The following is a 14,779-nucleotide window of genomic DNA, read 5'->3' as shown; positions in this document are numbered from 1 at the left end:
CCTTTTCTTCCAGGGCTGTGCCCTCTTGTCCTGGACTCTCCCACTAGTAGAAACATCTTCAGCACATTCACTCACTCGATCCAGCCCTTTCAATATGTGGTAGGTTTTTGTGAGATTTCCCCCCTCATCCTGGCTACTGACAATGCAGAATCTACAACAGTTTTTGTCCTCCCTTGAAGGTCCTCATCCCAAATGGTCGTCTTCCTAGACTCTGTCGTGTTCTGAAATTTTATTGCCATGTAACTGTAGCCATTTTAAGAACATTGTTCACCTGATTGTTAAGAACTCTCTGTTTAACAGTGGATTGCAAGGTGCATAGTGACAATGTGTGCATTTAATCATGATTGTTGGAACCAAACAAGTCAGAGCATACAGCCTCCGCCCTTCCTTCAGGACTCTGCCGCATTCCAACTTATCCCCATTAGCTTCACAGGCCCTCATTAAATTGACTTCAGGATTTTTGTTTTGAAAACATCTCATGGCTTTCAGCCATCTGTTTCAGTGATCCAAGTCAGCTGTGATGGGGGCCAGTAGGGGATTGGTGAACCAGGGATGGGTAAAGAATGATAGACAGATGGGGAGAGTGAGGGGTAGAGTTGGGTGACGGAGGAAGATGATTGGCAGGTACCAGTCAAAGGGAGAGAGAGGCACAATAGAAAAAAGTGGGTCAGGCGGAGGAAGATGAGTCATATAGGGCAAGGCCAGAGTCAGTTGATGGAGGGTGGTGAGTGGAATAAATGGAATCTGATAAGATGACAATGGTGATATGATGGAAACTACTGGAAGAGGGAGGACAGATGGGACCAGATGGAACCATCAAGGAATGCTGACTGAAGAAGTTTTCACCCTCTCTTTGACGGGAGTTCTCTGAGTCCGACTTCTTCAAGATAATATAGAGGCCCTGTCTGCTCACTCAATTAGCTGTGAACAATTTTATGAGTGGAAGTTACCTCTGCCCTAGTCAATACTTGTTCATTCATCAATGTTCCATTGTTTAATCATTATCATGTCAAGAGTTGGCTGCATGAGATTTAGTCTCTGGGTTTCCCTCACCACCAGCCCACTCTGGCGACCTGACCTCCATAGGTAAAAGGCAAATCATTTTATAAACCTTTTTAAGGTCCTCCCTTAGCTCAGTTCTGTGCTGTAAGTCCGAGTGTTTTAGAGCATAGAACAGACAACATGTTGATGCCGACCTAGTTGGCGTTCTGGGCTTCTCCCATTTGCCTCCATTTTGCCCATATTCCTCCAAGCCCACATGTTTGTCCAAATATCTTTTCAACGTCATGATTGTAACTGCTTCTATAGTTCCTGATATGGACCACCATCTGAGTAAAAAAGTCGCTCCCCCCTCATCCTGTGTCATTTAGTTCTAGAGTCCTTTACCCTTCTAAAAAGACTGCGAGCATTCACTTTATCCATGATTTCTTAAACCTCTATAAGGTCATCCTTTGACCCTACATTCTAAAGAGTAAATACCTGGCCTATTTCATCTCTCCCGATAACTAAAGCCCTCTAGTCCTGGCTGGATGTCCAGAACTGCGTCCAGTAGTCCAGGTGAGGTCCCACCAATGTCTTGTCCAGCTGTATCACGAGGACTCAATCTTTGTACTTAATACCCCACCCAAAGAGACAAATGCACCAAATAAAGATCAGAGGAGGAGAGGGTGAGCAAATTTAAGTTCTTGGGAGTTACTATCTCTGAGGATTGTTCCTGGATCCACCACATTTATGGCATCGTGAAGAAAGCACGTCAGCGGCTCTACTTCCTCAGGAGTTTGTTGAAGATTGGTGTGACATTAGAAACCTTGGGACATTTCTACAGATACAGTATATGGTGGAAAGTGTGCTGATCGGCTGTATCATGGCTCAATCTGGGGACACCAATACCCCTGAGTGGAAAACCCTGAAAAAGGTAATGGACACAAGCCCAGGACATCACAGGCAAACCTTCCTCACCATTGAAAACCTCTATGGTGAATGCTGCCATCAGAGGGCAGCAGCAATCATCAAGGATTCACATCACTCAGCACACGCTCTGTTCTTGCTGCTACCATCAGGCAAGAGGTGTAGGTGCCACAAGACTCGCACCACTAGATTCAGGAACAGTTGCTCCCCCTCCAACATCAGTCTCCTCAACAACATACTCAATCAGGGACTCGTTTAAGGACTCTGACTTGTGCACTTTATTGAATTTTTTTCCTCTCTTCATTGCACAGTTTGTTTCCCTTTCTTTATTTGTTTACATGTGTATGTTGAGTACAGGTTTTTGCATTACTAATAAGTGGTAATTCTGCCTCACCCGCAGAAAAAAATCTCAGGGCTATATGCGATGTTATGTATATACTCTGACAATAAACCTGAAATCTGAAACACCCTGTATACCTGCATCACCACTTTTAGAGAAATATGTGTCTGTTCCACTGAGTCTCTTTAATCTACAATATTGCCCAGGGCCCTACCATTCACCGTGTAAGTCCTGTCCTGGTTTCACCTATCAAAGTGCACTGCAATATCTATCTGAATACAGCTGGCAATGGAGACTCAATCTGTCTCCAGAGGCACTTGATTTGAATCCCTTTGTGTTACCTATTCCCATCTCTCACTGTCTGTGGGACCACATTAAGGGAGGAATTAAAGACCACTTTAATAATTTCCACAGTGGATCTGTCAAGGAAATACCACATAATCCCTCACTTTATACATAAAATACCAATTAGTCTGAGGTTGGTTTTGAGCAATGTTGACACTTAGCCAGTGGTAACACGCTCACCACTTCATAGGCTGGGAATTTTCACTGCCATTATTAATTTTGATGGTAAGGGCAGCGTCGATTAGATTGGAACCGAAGATGGAAACTCAGAGTGCCTGTAATTGAGGCAATTGTCACTTTTAATATTGCTTGAGACTGTTATAATACAAGTGATATTGCTTGTTAGTAGGCCACTTGGTCCAACCACAACATTCGGTCACAGAATACTGAAGCAGAGAAACAGGCTCTTTGGCCCATCTAGTCTAACTATGTTTTCACCTAGTCCTGGATCATAGCCCTCCATGCCCCTCCCGTTCATGTACCTACCCAATTTTCTCTTAAATGTTGAAATCAAAACCTTACTTCAATCGGCAGCTCATTCCACATTCTCACACCCTCTGAGTGAAGAAGTTTCCCCTAATGTTCCCCTTAAACAATACAGATGCCTGAATGCAAAGGTGGGGGGTGGAAGGGGAAGTGGGGGGAGTGCTGGCAAACAGGTAAGAGGTAATAGATGGATACAGGTGGGAGAGTAGAACCAAAAGAAGCTGAGAAGTGACGGGGGAGAGGACAGATGGCTAAGAAGGGTAGCTCCCTAGCGGGAGAAGGAAGGAAAGGGGATGGGTAGCTGAAGGAAAGGAGACAGAGGGGTATGGAAAGGGAGAGACCAGGGGAGGGGGTTAATGGAAATCAGGATTGATATTGACGCCATTTGTTTGGAGGCTTCTACCCTTTTATTCAGGGGTCTGTCTGATTTTCGGCACTCCCAACGAAGGGTTCAGGCCCGAAACGTCCACTGCCTTTTATTTCCCATGGGTGCTGCTCGACCTTCTGAGTTTCTCCAACACTCGTGTGGTCTGCACAAGCCCCAAAAATGGATAATTCGGCACTTTGCTGTTTGAGGGAGCTCACTGTGTCTCCCAGATCAGCGACTGAAGCTCCAAAAGGTTCTGCATATGAAAGGAGCTGCTATATAAATGCAATCTCTGTTCTTCAGTGATGAAAGCCAAAACCTTCTTCCAGAGGTGAAGGAAGAAGAAGCTTGAGCAAAGGCAGCTCTTGAATCATCTGTGTGGGCTTTGTCACTCTCTGCCAAAGTTGCTGCACAAGTCCGGCCGACTCACGAGCAGTACAACAAAGGCACGCATTTCATGGATGCAGTATTGGCTTTCAGAAATGTGAACTTTATTATTGCATTGAAATAGCCAACTTCGATCCTGAAAGCAGATTGCTCAACGGACCGTGGTCTCACTTCTGTTAAAAGTAGAACAAGATTTCTATTTTGCACTTTAACTTTTGACATGACTCCTGCTACTTGAAAGTCCAGCCCTCATGTTCATTGGTCACTGTGCTAAGCAAACCTATGCCCTCTAGCCCTGACATCCATGTCCTCATCCCTTCCTCAGTGCTGATTTACCGTGCAGGATGCTCGGAACCATTAAATGGAGAGACGTGCAATGGAGAGGGCCCACACTCCAGGAGATGCGCATGATGCACAGTGAGTGAGTAGGCCACAACTTACTGGAAACCGGAGTGAACTCCAAGGCAGAGTTGCTCCTGATCTTGGTCATGTCCATTTCCACCCTGTGATACTCATAAATAGTTCGCCTCAAACCATCTGTGAATGTAAACAGAATGTAACGTTATGAAAGAAATGCACAGCCACTGGGACAAGATTCCAGCCAGAAACACACTCTGTATATCCCTTGTTAGTTACAGAGTCTCATTCAATTCCTTGTTTGCATTCCAGCATGTAAATGAAACCCATGTGCTTGTACCAAAAACATCCCAATGAACCAAACGATCTTGGGTGTCTGTAGCTTTCTAAAAAAATTGACATCCTTGATAGGGTTCTAGCTACACACTGCCCAGTTATCTGATTTCCTCATGTATCCTGAAATCTCTCTCTCAGACAATACCTTCACTTCTGATTATCATAATCATAGAACATTACAGCACAGAAACAGGCCCCTTTGGCTCTTCTAGTCTGTGCCAAACCATTTTATTTGCCTTGACGCACTGACCTGCACTCAGTCCATAGCCCTCCATACCTCTCCAATCCACGTACCTGTCCAAATTCCTCTTAAATGTTAAATTTGAGCCCGCATTCACCACTTCAGCTGGCAGTTCATTCCACACTCCCACCGCTCTCTGTGTGAAGTAGTTCCCTCTAAACTTTTCCCCTTTCACCCTAAACCCATGTCCTCTGGTTTGTATCTCACCTACCCTCAGTGGAAAAAGTTTATCTACATTTACTCTGTCCATCCCTCTCATAATTTTCTTTTCAATATTTTTATTAACATTGAAATTTCACATCAAAAATTGCAGAGAACATAAGGATAAACTGTATATTAAAAGTCAAAAAGATACATTACACTTAAATTATATAATTTCATCCAATGTTCCCCACACTGTATTAATATTTTATTATTTTATTATAAAAAAAAATCTAAATCCACTACCAAGAAAGAAGCTCTTCCCCTCATCATTTTAAACACCTCTATCAAATCTCCCCTCATTCTTCTATGCTCCAGAGAATAAAGTCCTAACCTGTATAACCATTATCTGTAACTCAGTTCCTGAAGTCCAGACAAAATCCTAGTAAATCTTCACTGCACTCTTTCTATCTTATTGATATCGTTCTTGTAGTTAGGTGACCAAATTTGGCCTCACCAATGTCTTATAAACTTTACCATAACATCCCAACTCCTAAACTCAATACTTTGATTTACGAAGGCCAATGAGCAAAAAACTCTGTTACAACCCTATCGACCTGTGATACCACTTTCAGGGAATTATGTGTCTGTATTCCCAGATCCCTCTGTTCTACTGCACTCCTCAGTGCCCTACCATTTACCGTGTATGTTCTTTCTTGGCTTGTCCTTCCAAAATGCAACACCTCATACTTGTCTGCATTAAATACCATCTGCCATTTTTCCAACTGGTCCAGAGCCCTCTGCAGGCTTTGAAAACCTTCTTCGCTGTCCACGACGCCTCCTATCTTTGTGTCATCAGCAAACTTACTGATCCAATTTACCACATTATCATCCAGATCATTGATATAGATGACAAAGAGCAATGGTCCCATCACCGATCCTGAGGCACACCACTATTCACAGGCCTCCAGACTGAGAAGCAATCATTCACCACTATTCTCTGGCTTCTCCTGTCTAGCCATTGTCAAATTGTAAAACCCCTGTTATCTGGAATTCAAGCAACCAGCAAAAATATAGAGGAAATAAATAAATGAATAAAAATGGAAATAACTTTAAAACTGTAAAAGTAAGTGTTCTCTGAAGCAACATCCCCTAACCCCTTGGTGAAGATGCGAGCAAGCATTCAGCCAGCAGAGGGCCCCAGTTGCATCCCACCCACAGCAGCTGTTTGAATAAAGTTTCAATAAAGTTGTGTTTGAATAAAACAGCAGCGGCCAGGATGAAGAGCCGACCGATGCCACTTGTCATTGAGGCGACTCTCCCAAAGTGTCTCCCTATCCCTGCTTAGTAAGAGTTTTTATCTTTATTAGTATATTATTAAGGCTTTCTCTCTAAACTTGGGGAAGGAGGTGGTGGTGATGGGGGGGTTAAATAATGATGGTAGGACGGTTAGTGTAGTGGTTAGTGCAATGCTGTTACAACACCAGCGACCGGGGATCGAATTTAAATTTAAATTTTGTAAGTTACGGCAATGACCTGATTAAAGTGAACTCAATTAAGGTCAACAATTCTGATTTTTTTTTCAAATTACTTTGCATTTTGCACAGTCTTTTGTCTTTTAAACTTGTATGGTTAATGCAAGCGTATTAATTCGGCATTGCAAGAGTGGGTCTCTGCCAACTGGAAAATCCACATAGGTGCCAGATACTGGGGATTTTACTGTAAACTGTACAATGTACAAATGCACCAAAATTCTTCCTTGTTGCAGCTGAACAGATACCCAATTAAAAACTTCAATAGTGTACATAAATTGAATTTAAAAGAGACACATAAATGCAAAAGATATAGATAATAAATTTAAACACTTTTCAAATCATTATACATTTTACCAAGATACTATTTTATGAACAAAGGGTTTCTTTTTGTAGATTGTGCTTTATTGTTAAATAACATATTAATTTATGTCCTATATATAACTCCCTACATACCCTATATATAATTATGTCCTATATATAATTCCCTACCACATAGATACAAAGACACTAGTGCTAAATAAAAATGCTCTCAAACAAAATTGAATCTGAGCCACACATTTAGGCCTGATGAGTGAATAATTGGCAAAGGGATAGGTTTGAAGAGAACTTCAGGGCGGAAGAAAGCAGAGAGGTTTGGGGTGGTTAATCCATAGTTTAGGATTTGTGCAGCTGCAGACGTGGACACCAGTGTTGGATAGAGAAATAATCAACCACTGCTCACTCAAATCCAACTCCCGAGAAGTTATCAACGTTTCCGGGCCCGACCTGCTCACCACTGTAATCCAAATTCTGATCAGGAATAGAGTACACTTGCTCGAAGTATGCATTGATTGGGAAGATAGATCAGGGTTCAGATCAAGCTCAAACCTTACATTTTCGAAGAAAATGCACCCGATCTAACATCATCCAAGCTGACAAAGAAAATCGGGTGGAGGGTCACAGTTCTCACAATGGCCAATTTATTTTGTTCTTACTACTTGTGTTATTTCTATCTGCATAACTCCCTCAAATAGAAACATTTCCCATGGAATCACTTTATTTTTGCCATATGCCTCTCTGATCAATATCCGCTCTTGGGAGCTTCATAGTGGTTAGCCCAATCCTGTTACGGCACCAGAGACTGGGGTTCGAATCTGGTACTGTATGTAAGGAGCTCGTGTCTACATAGGTTTCCTTTGGGTGCTCCGGTTTCCTCCCACCCTTTTAAAACTTACCAGGGGTGTAGGTCAATTAGGTGTAAATAAGGAAAGAGAAACTGGGAGGGGGGGGGCGCTACATAAGAGTAGAAATTAAGATAACTCTCACCTCCTATTTTAGAAGAGCATCAAACAAATTCTATAATAAATAGGAAGCAATGGAACCACTTTGGGTTAAGGATGAACAAGAGATTCAGAAGCCTGGGAGGAGCCAGCTTCATACACAACAGTATTTAGACATATAGCACAGTAACAGGCCCTTTTCAGCCCAAACTCCTTACAGAAGTGTGGGATTTGAACCCCACCCCAATCATTGGTGCTGTAGCAGTGCTGAGCTAATCGCTACGCTAACCTTATTGCCCTTCGTCAAGTTTTCATTAAAATAGAGAAAGTTACAAATATCAATGAGTTTTTTGGGAGATTTTCTGCTGAACGTGTAATTGAATAGTTAAGAATTAACAACAACCCCTCAATGGAAACTGATCTGATCCTACACTTCATTGATTAATTTTATGGCTGAAAAATCTTTTTTTCCTCTAAAATGTGTTGCATTTGAAAGGATCAGGAGCACTTGTACTCTGCTAATCTTCCTGCACCTGGCAACTTTATTTTAATTGGTGCTTTTCTTCCTATTCCTGGGTCACCTTTCAGTGGGTAGCTCTCCCAAACAGATCAAAATGTTAATCCAAAGCCTCTTGCGATTCATGCGTGTAATCCAGGCCAACTCTGAGAACAAAATTGAGGGAGTGTGACACCATCAGGATGGCTGTGACTTTGATGGGGTTCTTTCGAGTGGAGGTAAAAGATTCCATGATGGTGATTAAAAAAAGTTGGCATGTTCTTTTTGAGTCCTGGTCGCTACTTATTTTCAGCCAACATTTCAAACCGTTTATCAAACAATTATGATGTTGCTGTTTGAGGGAGCTTAACCTGTGCAAAATATCCTTTGTATTTCTGACATTACAACACTAGCTATGCATCAAAAGTTCTTCAGTGATTGTAAACCATATTCTGAGCTTGTGCAAGGTACACTCTAAACGTAGGTCTTTCTATGTTCCCAAACTTGGTTCTGGGTGTTTGCCTACACCTTGCTACCTGAATAGAGAGACTGTGCTGAACAAACCCCATTTGCTCAGAACAGCCTGATGGCAGGAGGTATCAGTAAGAAAATATGTAGACCATATCGAGGGACACTAACTAAATGGATCCCAGGGTCAAGCTTGGACTTTTGTCTGTCCAAATTCAGTCATGTCTCTCCATTGTCTCCTCATCACTTCACTGTAGCTGACCTCCAACTGATCCTGGGAATGGGCCAGCAAGGAACCAACCCCAAGAAAGAGTAAGGAACCTCACTTTTCATCGGGTCCCATTGCTGGAATGAATCTGAAATGAATGGTATTTCATTCCATCTAATTATCAGACTCCTTCGTAACGCTATACCCTGCACTGTTGTTTTATTATGCCACCACCCACTGGACTTAAGTATGAGCTGACCTGCCTGGATAGCACACAAAACAAAGGTTTTGTTGTTCTTAAGTGCATGTGACAATAAACAATTCCATTCAACAACATTCTAACAGGAGGATGGAAAAGAAATTAAACTGGGACAATGACTCGTAAGTCCCTGTCAGAGTTTCGTGTGAAGGCATTTCATTGGGCAGGGGTTACCATTGGGAGGTAGTGAGAATGAGAATTGCTTATGGGAATGGAAGAATATTTACCAATTAATATTGATTAATCTCTGTTCATTTATTTATAATGACTAAAACTGCTTAAAAGACAATTATTGATTGGTAAAGGGAGAAGTGACACAAAACTGGTGGCTGATTCCAAGTCTCTCAGTGTTTTTAATTCACTGATTTTGTGGGATATCCCTAATCCTCTCTCAATGAAATGTGCTTATCGTGGCTTTCTCTGTACAATGCCACAGGAGATCTATTAATATTCTGCTTTAAAAGTCACACATCATTCATCTTCTAAAACTCAAATTTGTAGCTTTCCTCCGTCCTCTGGTTTATTGACTGCCTCTTAGGTGTCCAGAGAACCCTGGAATCAATTCTCCATGAATTCATCCTGAAATCCATTAATGTCACTAACTTCAAACACTGAATAGAGTAAAACACTTTCAAAAATCCAAAAAGCATTCTTCTCCAGTCCTTCCAATTCAGTGCTGCTTAATTTAATGGACTTTGACTTTTTGTTTTTTTGCTCGCCTTTTGAAATTAACACCTTATCTAAGAGAAAAATGGAAGTCTTACTAACGACAAATACAGAACAGAGTTTATAATTAGTCTTATTGCTTCTTATTTGTTGTAGAGAAGGGATGTGGCTCAGTAAGGCCTGAAATGCCGGTTATATATCTTTACTTCTGATGGATGCCGTGAGACTGGCTGAGTTCCTCCAGCATTTCATTATGTACCTTGGAGCACAGAACAGGCTCTTCAGCCCACAATGTTGTGCTGACCTACAATATATACAAAAAAAAACTAAACCCTCCATACCTCATAAACCTTTATTTTTTCCTTTCATCGATATGCCTGTCTAAGAGTCTCTTAAATGCCCCTATTGTTCCAGCCTCCATCCCTGGCAAGGCATTACAGGCTCCCACAACTCTCTGAATAAAAAAAAACATCCTCGATGACTCCCCTAAACTTTCCTCCCTTCTCTTGGACCAGTTGTCCTCTGGTATTTGTTACTCCCACCCCAGGGAAAAGACGTTGGCTGACCACCTCTCATATATCTTGTAGCCCTCTATTGTCACCTCTTATTCTTCTTTGCTCCAAAGAGAAAAGCCCTAGCTATGCTAACCTTGCCTCATAAGGTATATGTTCCAATCCTGGTAAATCTGCTCTGCACTCTCTCCATAACTTCCACATCTTTCGAGAAATAAGGTGACCAGAAATGAACGCAGTGTGTCTCCAAGTGTGGTCTCACCAGAGATTTATAGAGCTGCAACATTACCTCACGACTCCTGAACTCAATCCCCCGATTAATGAGGCCCAGCATCCTACTGGCCTTAACTATCCTATTAACCTGCGCAGTGAACCTTGAGGAAAGGCTCAGGCCTGAAACGTTGGTTATATATCTTTATCTCCTATGGACGCTGTGAGACTTGCTGAGTTCCACCAGCATTTCTGTGTTTTTATTTTAAAGCTGCTGTTTAGCTTAATAAACAAAGATCAAAGATTCCTTAAAAAGTGACGATTTCAGCATTATAAACTGAAAACATACACCAAATGATGCTGCTTTGAAAGTGTTGTAGACTGGATGTGATATGTCATCCAGATCCAGGTGTTTCTGCTCTGAAGCTATAATTGCAAATTGCAACAGCTTAATATCAATTTCAGACTGACTTTTAATGCATCACAAATATTTTAGTCAGACATAAGAGAAAGCTCCTGTGCCAAGCGATGAGGAAAATGCACATGGTTACATCTGAGGGTGGGTTAGGGTTACGCTGTTAACTGAGAGAATGTGCTTTGGCAAGCAAATCAAATTGCTGTTTTCTACATGAGGTTTTCTGCAGTGGAGATTGTTATGAGATACAGCATGTTAGAAACAGCAATTGAAACACAAGAGGAAAATAGTGTAGTGTGGCAGCTCACCACAACGCAGGCAAACCGACCCTGCTTGTAAGCCACGTGGCGGGGCAGCCGGCCAAAATGGCGCCGTCGGGGGTTTCCCTTCCTTCTAGCACAGGGTTCAGAAACCCGCGCCGGGGGAACCACGTGACGCCCGGGTGACGTCAGCGCCCTCCAGCGCGGTTCTCAGCCAGGTCCGGGCTGGGAGTATAAGTGCAGCCCAGCAGCCTGCAATAAACTAGTCTGCTCACTGAGCTCAACCCATCTGGTTGTGCGTGTTATTGCAGGAGCAGTGTAGCCGCCGCTACAGTAGTTTCTTAAGGATGTCAGACATCCTCTGTGGAAAAGAGACTTTGAATCAAAGTTCCTATGAGAAGTCACTGATATAAAATGTCACCCATGGTTGTGTTCATACCCTCCCAAGGATGGTGACCATGGTGGCGGACTAGCAAGGGGCTCTGCGGCTAAAGGACATATACATGCAGTGAGCTGTGGGCAACTTGCGGGCAAGAAACCCACACAGACTGCAGGCTGCTGGCGATGAGGTCAAAGGACTCAAAACCAGGCTGGGAACTGTCGGAGGCTGGCTCATGGGAGCTGAGTGTCAGGGCCGGGATTCAAGAGGAGGCAGAGGGCAAGAAAGGCTCTCAAAGGGCCCTGGCACTGAAGGCTTCCTCCTCGTGTCGGAGGTTTGGATTTGGGCTCGGGTTGCCGATGGTCTGAACAAAACTGGAGTCTTGAGAAGCTGCTGAAGCCACAGCTGAAGGCGAATCCACAGACACTCAGTAACTCGAAAGGGACTTGCTTTTGTTTTTTCTTTCTCTGGCTGTGAGGAGTGCCGGCAATACTAATGGCGAATCCTTGACTGCCTTATGGCAGACCAAAGGCAATTTTGTGTAATATTACATTTCTGTTTTATTACATGACAATAAATAGTATCTGATCTAAAGGTAACACTGAGAAAGGCATTCCCAGCTTGTGGTGCCTGAAGATCTTCATTTGAACCCCTAAAACCACTCTGGGGTGAAAGAAATATCCTAGAAAGGTCTTTGGGCCAATTTCCAATGGTCTTCTTCATTTGGAGTCAGGTTGAGTGTAAAAATGTCTGAAGTCCCAGTTCCATCAGCACAAAGGATAAGAACACATTTAGGGGAGGCTGAGCTAAATATTCACAATAGTAGCAGCCACATGTTGGATTCCACCTCTGAATGCAGCGACATTGATGCCCACTGTGTCCTTTGTCTGTGGTTCTCTGCATTGTTTCAATTTGAAGCTTCAGAAACACTGCCACTGATTTGCATGTGGAATGCAAGTGATTGCAAACTATGTTACGCTATTTCCACTCCTCACTTATCTGTCATCTAACAACATTATCTTTTTAAAAAAAAAATTTTTTTTTATTTACAGCATGGTAGAATCTGATTTCGGCCATTTAAATCCGATGTGAAGCATCGTTTCCCCATATCCCTCCCTTTGGGGGTAATTTATAGATCAGCACATCTTTGGAACATGGGTGGAAACAGCACACCACCCAACAGAGATCCCTGCATTCACAGGGAAAATGTACAAATTCCACCCTTGTACTGGGGGGTCAGGATTTAAACCTAGTTTTTGGAGCTGCGGGTTACCACGCTGCTTGTGATGACACCAACTGGAAAGGCCGGTTATCCAAAGCTGGAACAATAGAGCCGAGGTTCTGCATTAACCATTGCAATTGATTTCCTGACATGGATAGGAAAAACCGCAGTCTGTGCGGGTGGGTAGCAGAACGTCGAGCACCGTCACGCTGAGCACTGACGCATCTCTCGGCTGTGTGCTCAGTCCGCTCCTGATCACGCTACTGCCCCACGACTTTGTCGGCAGATTCAGCTCCAACAGAGACATCAAGGTTGCAAATGAGGCAACAATAGTTGGCAACATCACCAGCAACGATGAGTCGCGCTACCGGGAAGAGGTGGAAAATCTCGTGATATAGTGCGAGAGCAACAACTTGAGTGCCAAAGTGGACAAGAGGAAGGAGATGATCGTGGACTTCAGGAGGACCAGGAGCGACCACCCTCCACTAGGCATCAACAACTCTGTAGTGGAGAAAGTGGAGACCACCAACTTCCTTGGCATTCACTTAACTAGTGACCAATCGAGGGCACTCAACATTTCCTCACTGGTCAGGAAGGTACAACAGCGACTGCACTTCCTAAGAAGACTGAAGGCTCAAGGCTACCAGTCCCCATTATGTCAACCTTCTACAGGAGCTCTACCGAGAGCATCCTGCCTGGCTGCATCACATTGTGGTACGGTTGCTGCAGAGAAATGGGTCGGAGGTCAATCCACAGGACCATAAATCCCTCCCCTCCATCAACGTGATCTACTGGGTTTGTTGTCTGAAGAGGATGCGCAAAATCATTAAGGATCCCTTCCACCCTGCACACAACATCTTTCAGCTGTTCCCATCGAGAATGAGACCAGAGCCAGCACCACCATGGGCAGTGAGAAGGCTGAATGACTAAAGGAACTGCTCACACAAATCATCCAAGACTCTCATATTCATCTATTTATTTATATATGTGAATACTTATCCTGCAAATGTGTTGTTTGTCTGTATGTGTGTTATGTCTGGTTATGTGTCTGTGTGTTTTGTGCTGAGATCTGGAGAATGCTGCTTCATCGGGTTGTACTTGTGCGATCAGATGACAACTAACTTGATGTGACCTGAGGAAAAGTTTAGAGAGATTGCAGGCCAAACACAGGCAAAAGGAACTATCTTGGTCAGCATGGAGAAGTTGAACTTGCTTTCATGCTGTCGAACTATGACAGTAAAGGCTTTTCTCTCTCCCAGATCACAAAGAACTGATTCAAGAAAACCTCTGCATCTTCTATAAAATTACTGCTGTTTCGTGACAGAGTTTGAAGGATGAATGTATTGGGGATTTATAAAAGGTGTCCAGTTTTTGGACGATGACAGCAAATCATTCTGGTGTTCTCCCAGGTTTATATCTCATGATGATTTAATGAGCAGGCTTGCCAGGAAATTTACTTACCAGGAGTATGTGGTTCCACATGGTCTATCATGAAGGCATCAGACAGGCCAACCTTGACTGGGTGCTGTGAGGAGTTTATTTGAGTCACGGTTATTGGAACCTAGAAACAGAATAAAAAGCAATGTTAATCTTCAAAGACTTGCACCGTTTGTCCAGCTTGACAAGGAAACAACTCCCCTTCCACCCCACCCCTCCAATAAAGTCTATCCATCTTCTGAAGCTTTATGGAAGATTATGTTCCCATTAGATGTACTATTATGAGGAAAAAAATAAATGAAAGAATGCATTCTGATACATCTTTGACCGGCTGGGTGAAATACTCACAAATAGTGTTTTGGAAATGTAGCTACTGCTGCCATGCAGGAAACACCAACCCATTTATGCACAGAAATCTCCCATATTAAGCAACGTGACTGTGACCAAATAATTTAATCGTGTTGCCCGAGACACCAGCAAAAGTAAAGTTCAAAGTTCAATATTGTTCAGCAAAGTTCAAAGCCTCCCCATGCCATTCCTCCAAA

General features: G+C 43.0%; 1 protein-coding gene across 1 annotated transcript in view; it reads right to left on the bottom strand.

The window, feature by feature from the left end:
- LOC138746662 (plexin domain-containing protein 1-like) overlaps positions 1-14,779 on the bottom strand; it is a 182,259-nt gene that overhangs the window by 101,425 nt on the left and 66,055 nt on the right. Inside the window, exons 6-7 of the mRNA XM_069904948.1 lie at positions 14,259-14,358; positions 4,275-4,370 (exon numbers count right to left, since the gene is read on the bottom strand). Coding sequence (XP_069761049.1) covers positions 4,275-4,370; positions 14,259-14,358 — 196 coding nt within the window. The remainder of the gene's footprint in view (positions 1-4,274; positions 4,371-14,258; positions 14,359-14,779) is intronic.

The sequence above is a fragment of the Narcine bancroftii genome, chromosome 12 (assembly GCF_036971445.1).
Source record: "Narcine bancroftii isolate sNarBan1 chromosome 12, sNarBan1.hap1, whole genome shotgun sequence".
NCBI lineage: Eukaryota > Metazoa > Chordata > Chondrichthyes > Torpediniformes > Narcinidae > Narcine > Narcine bancroftii.
This window is presented reverse-complemented; position numbering and strand designations above follow the sequence as displayed.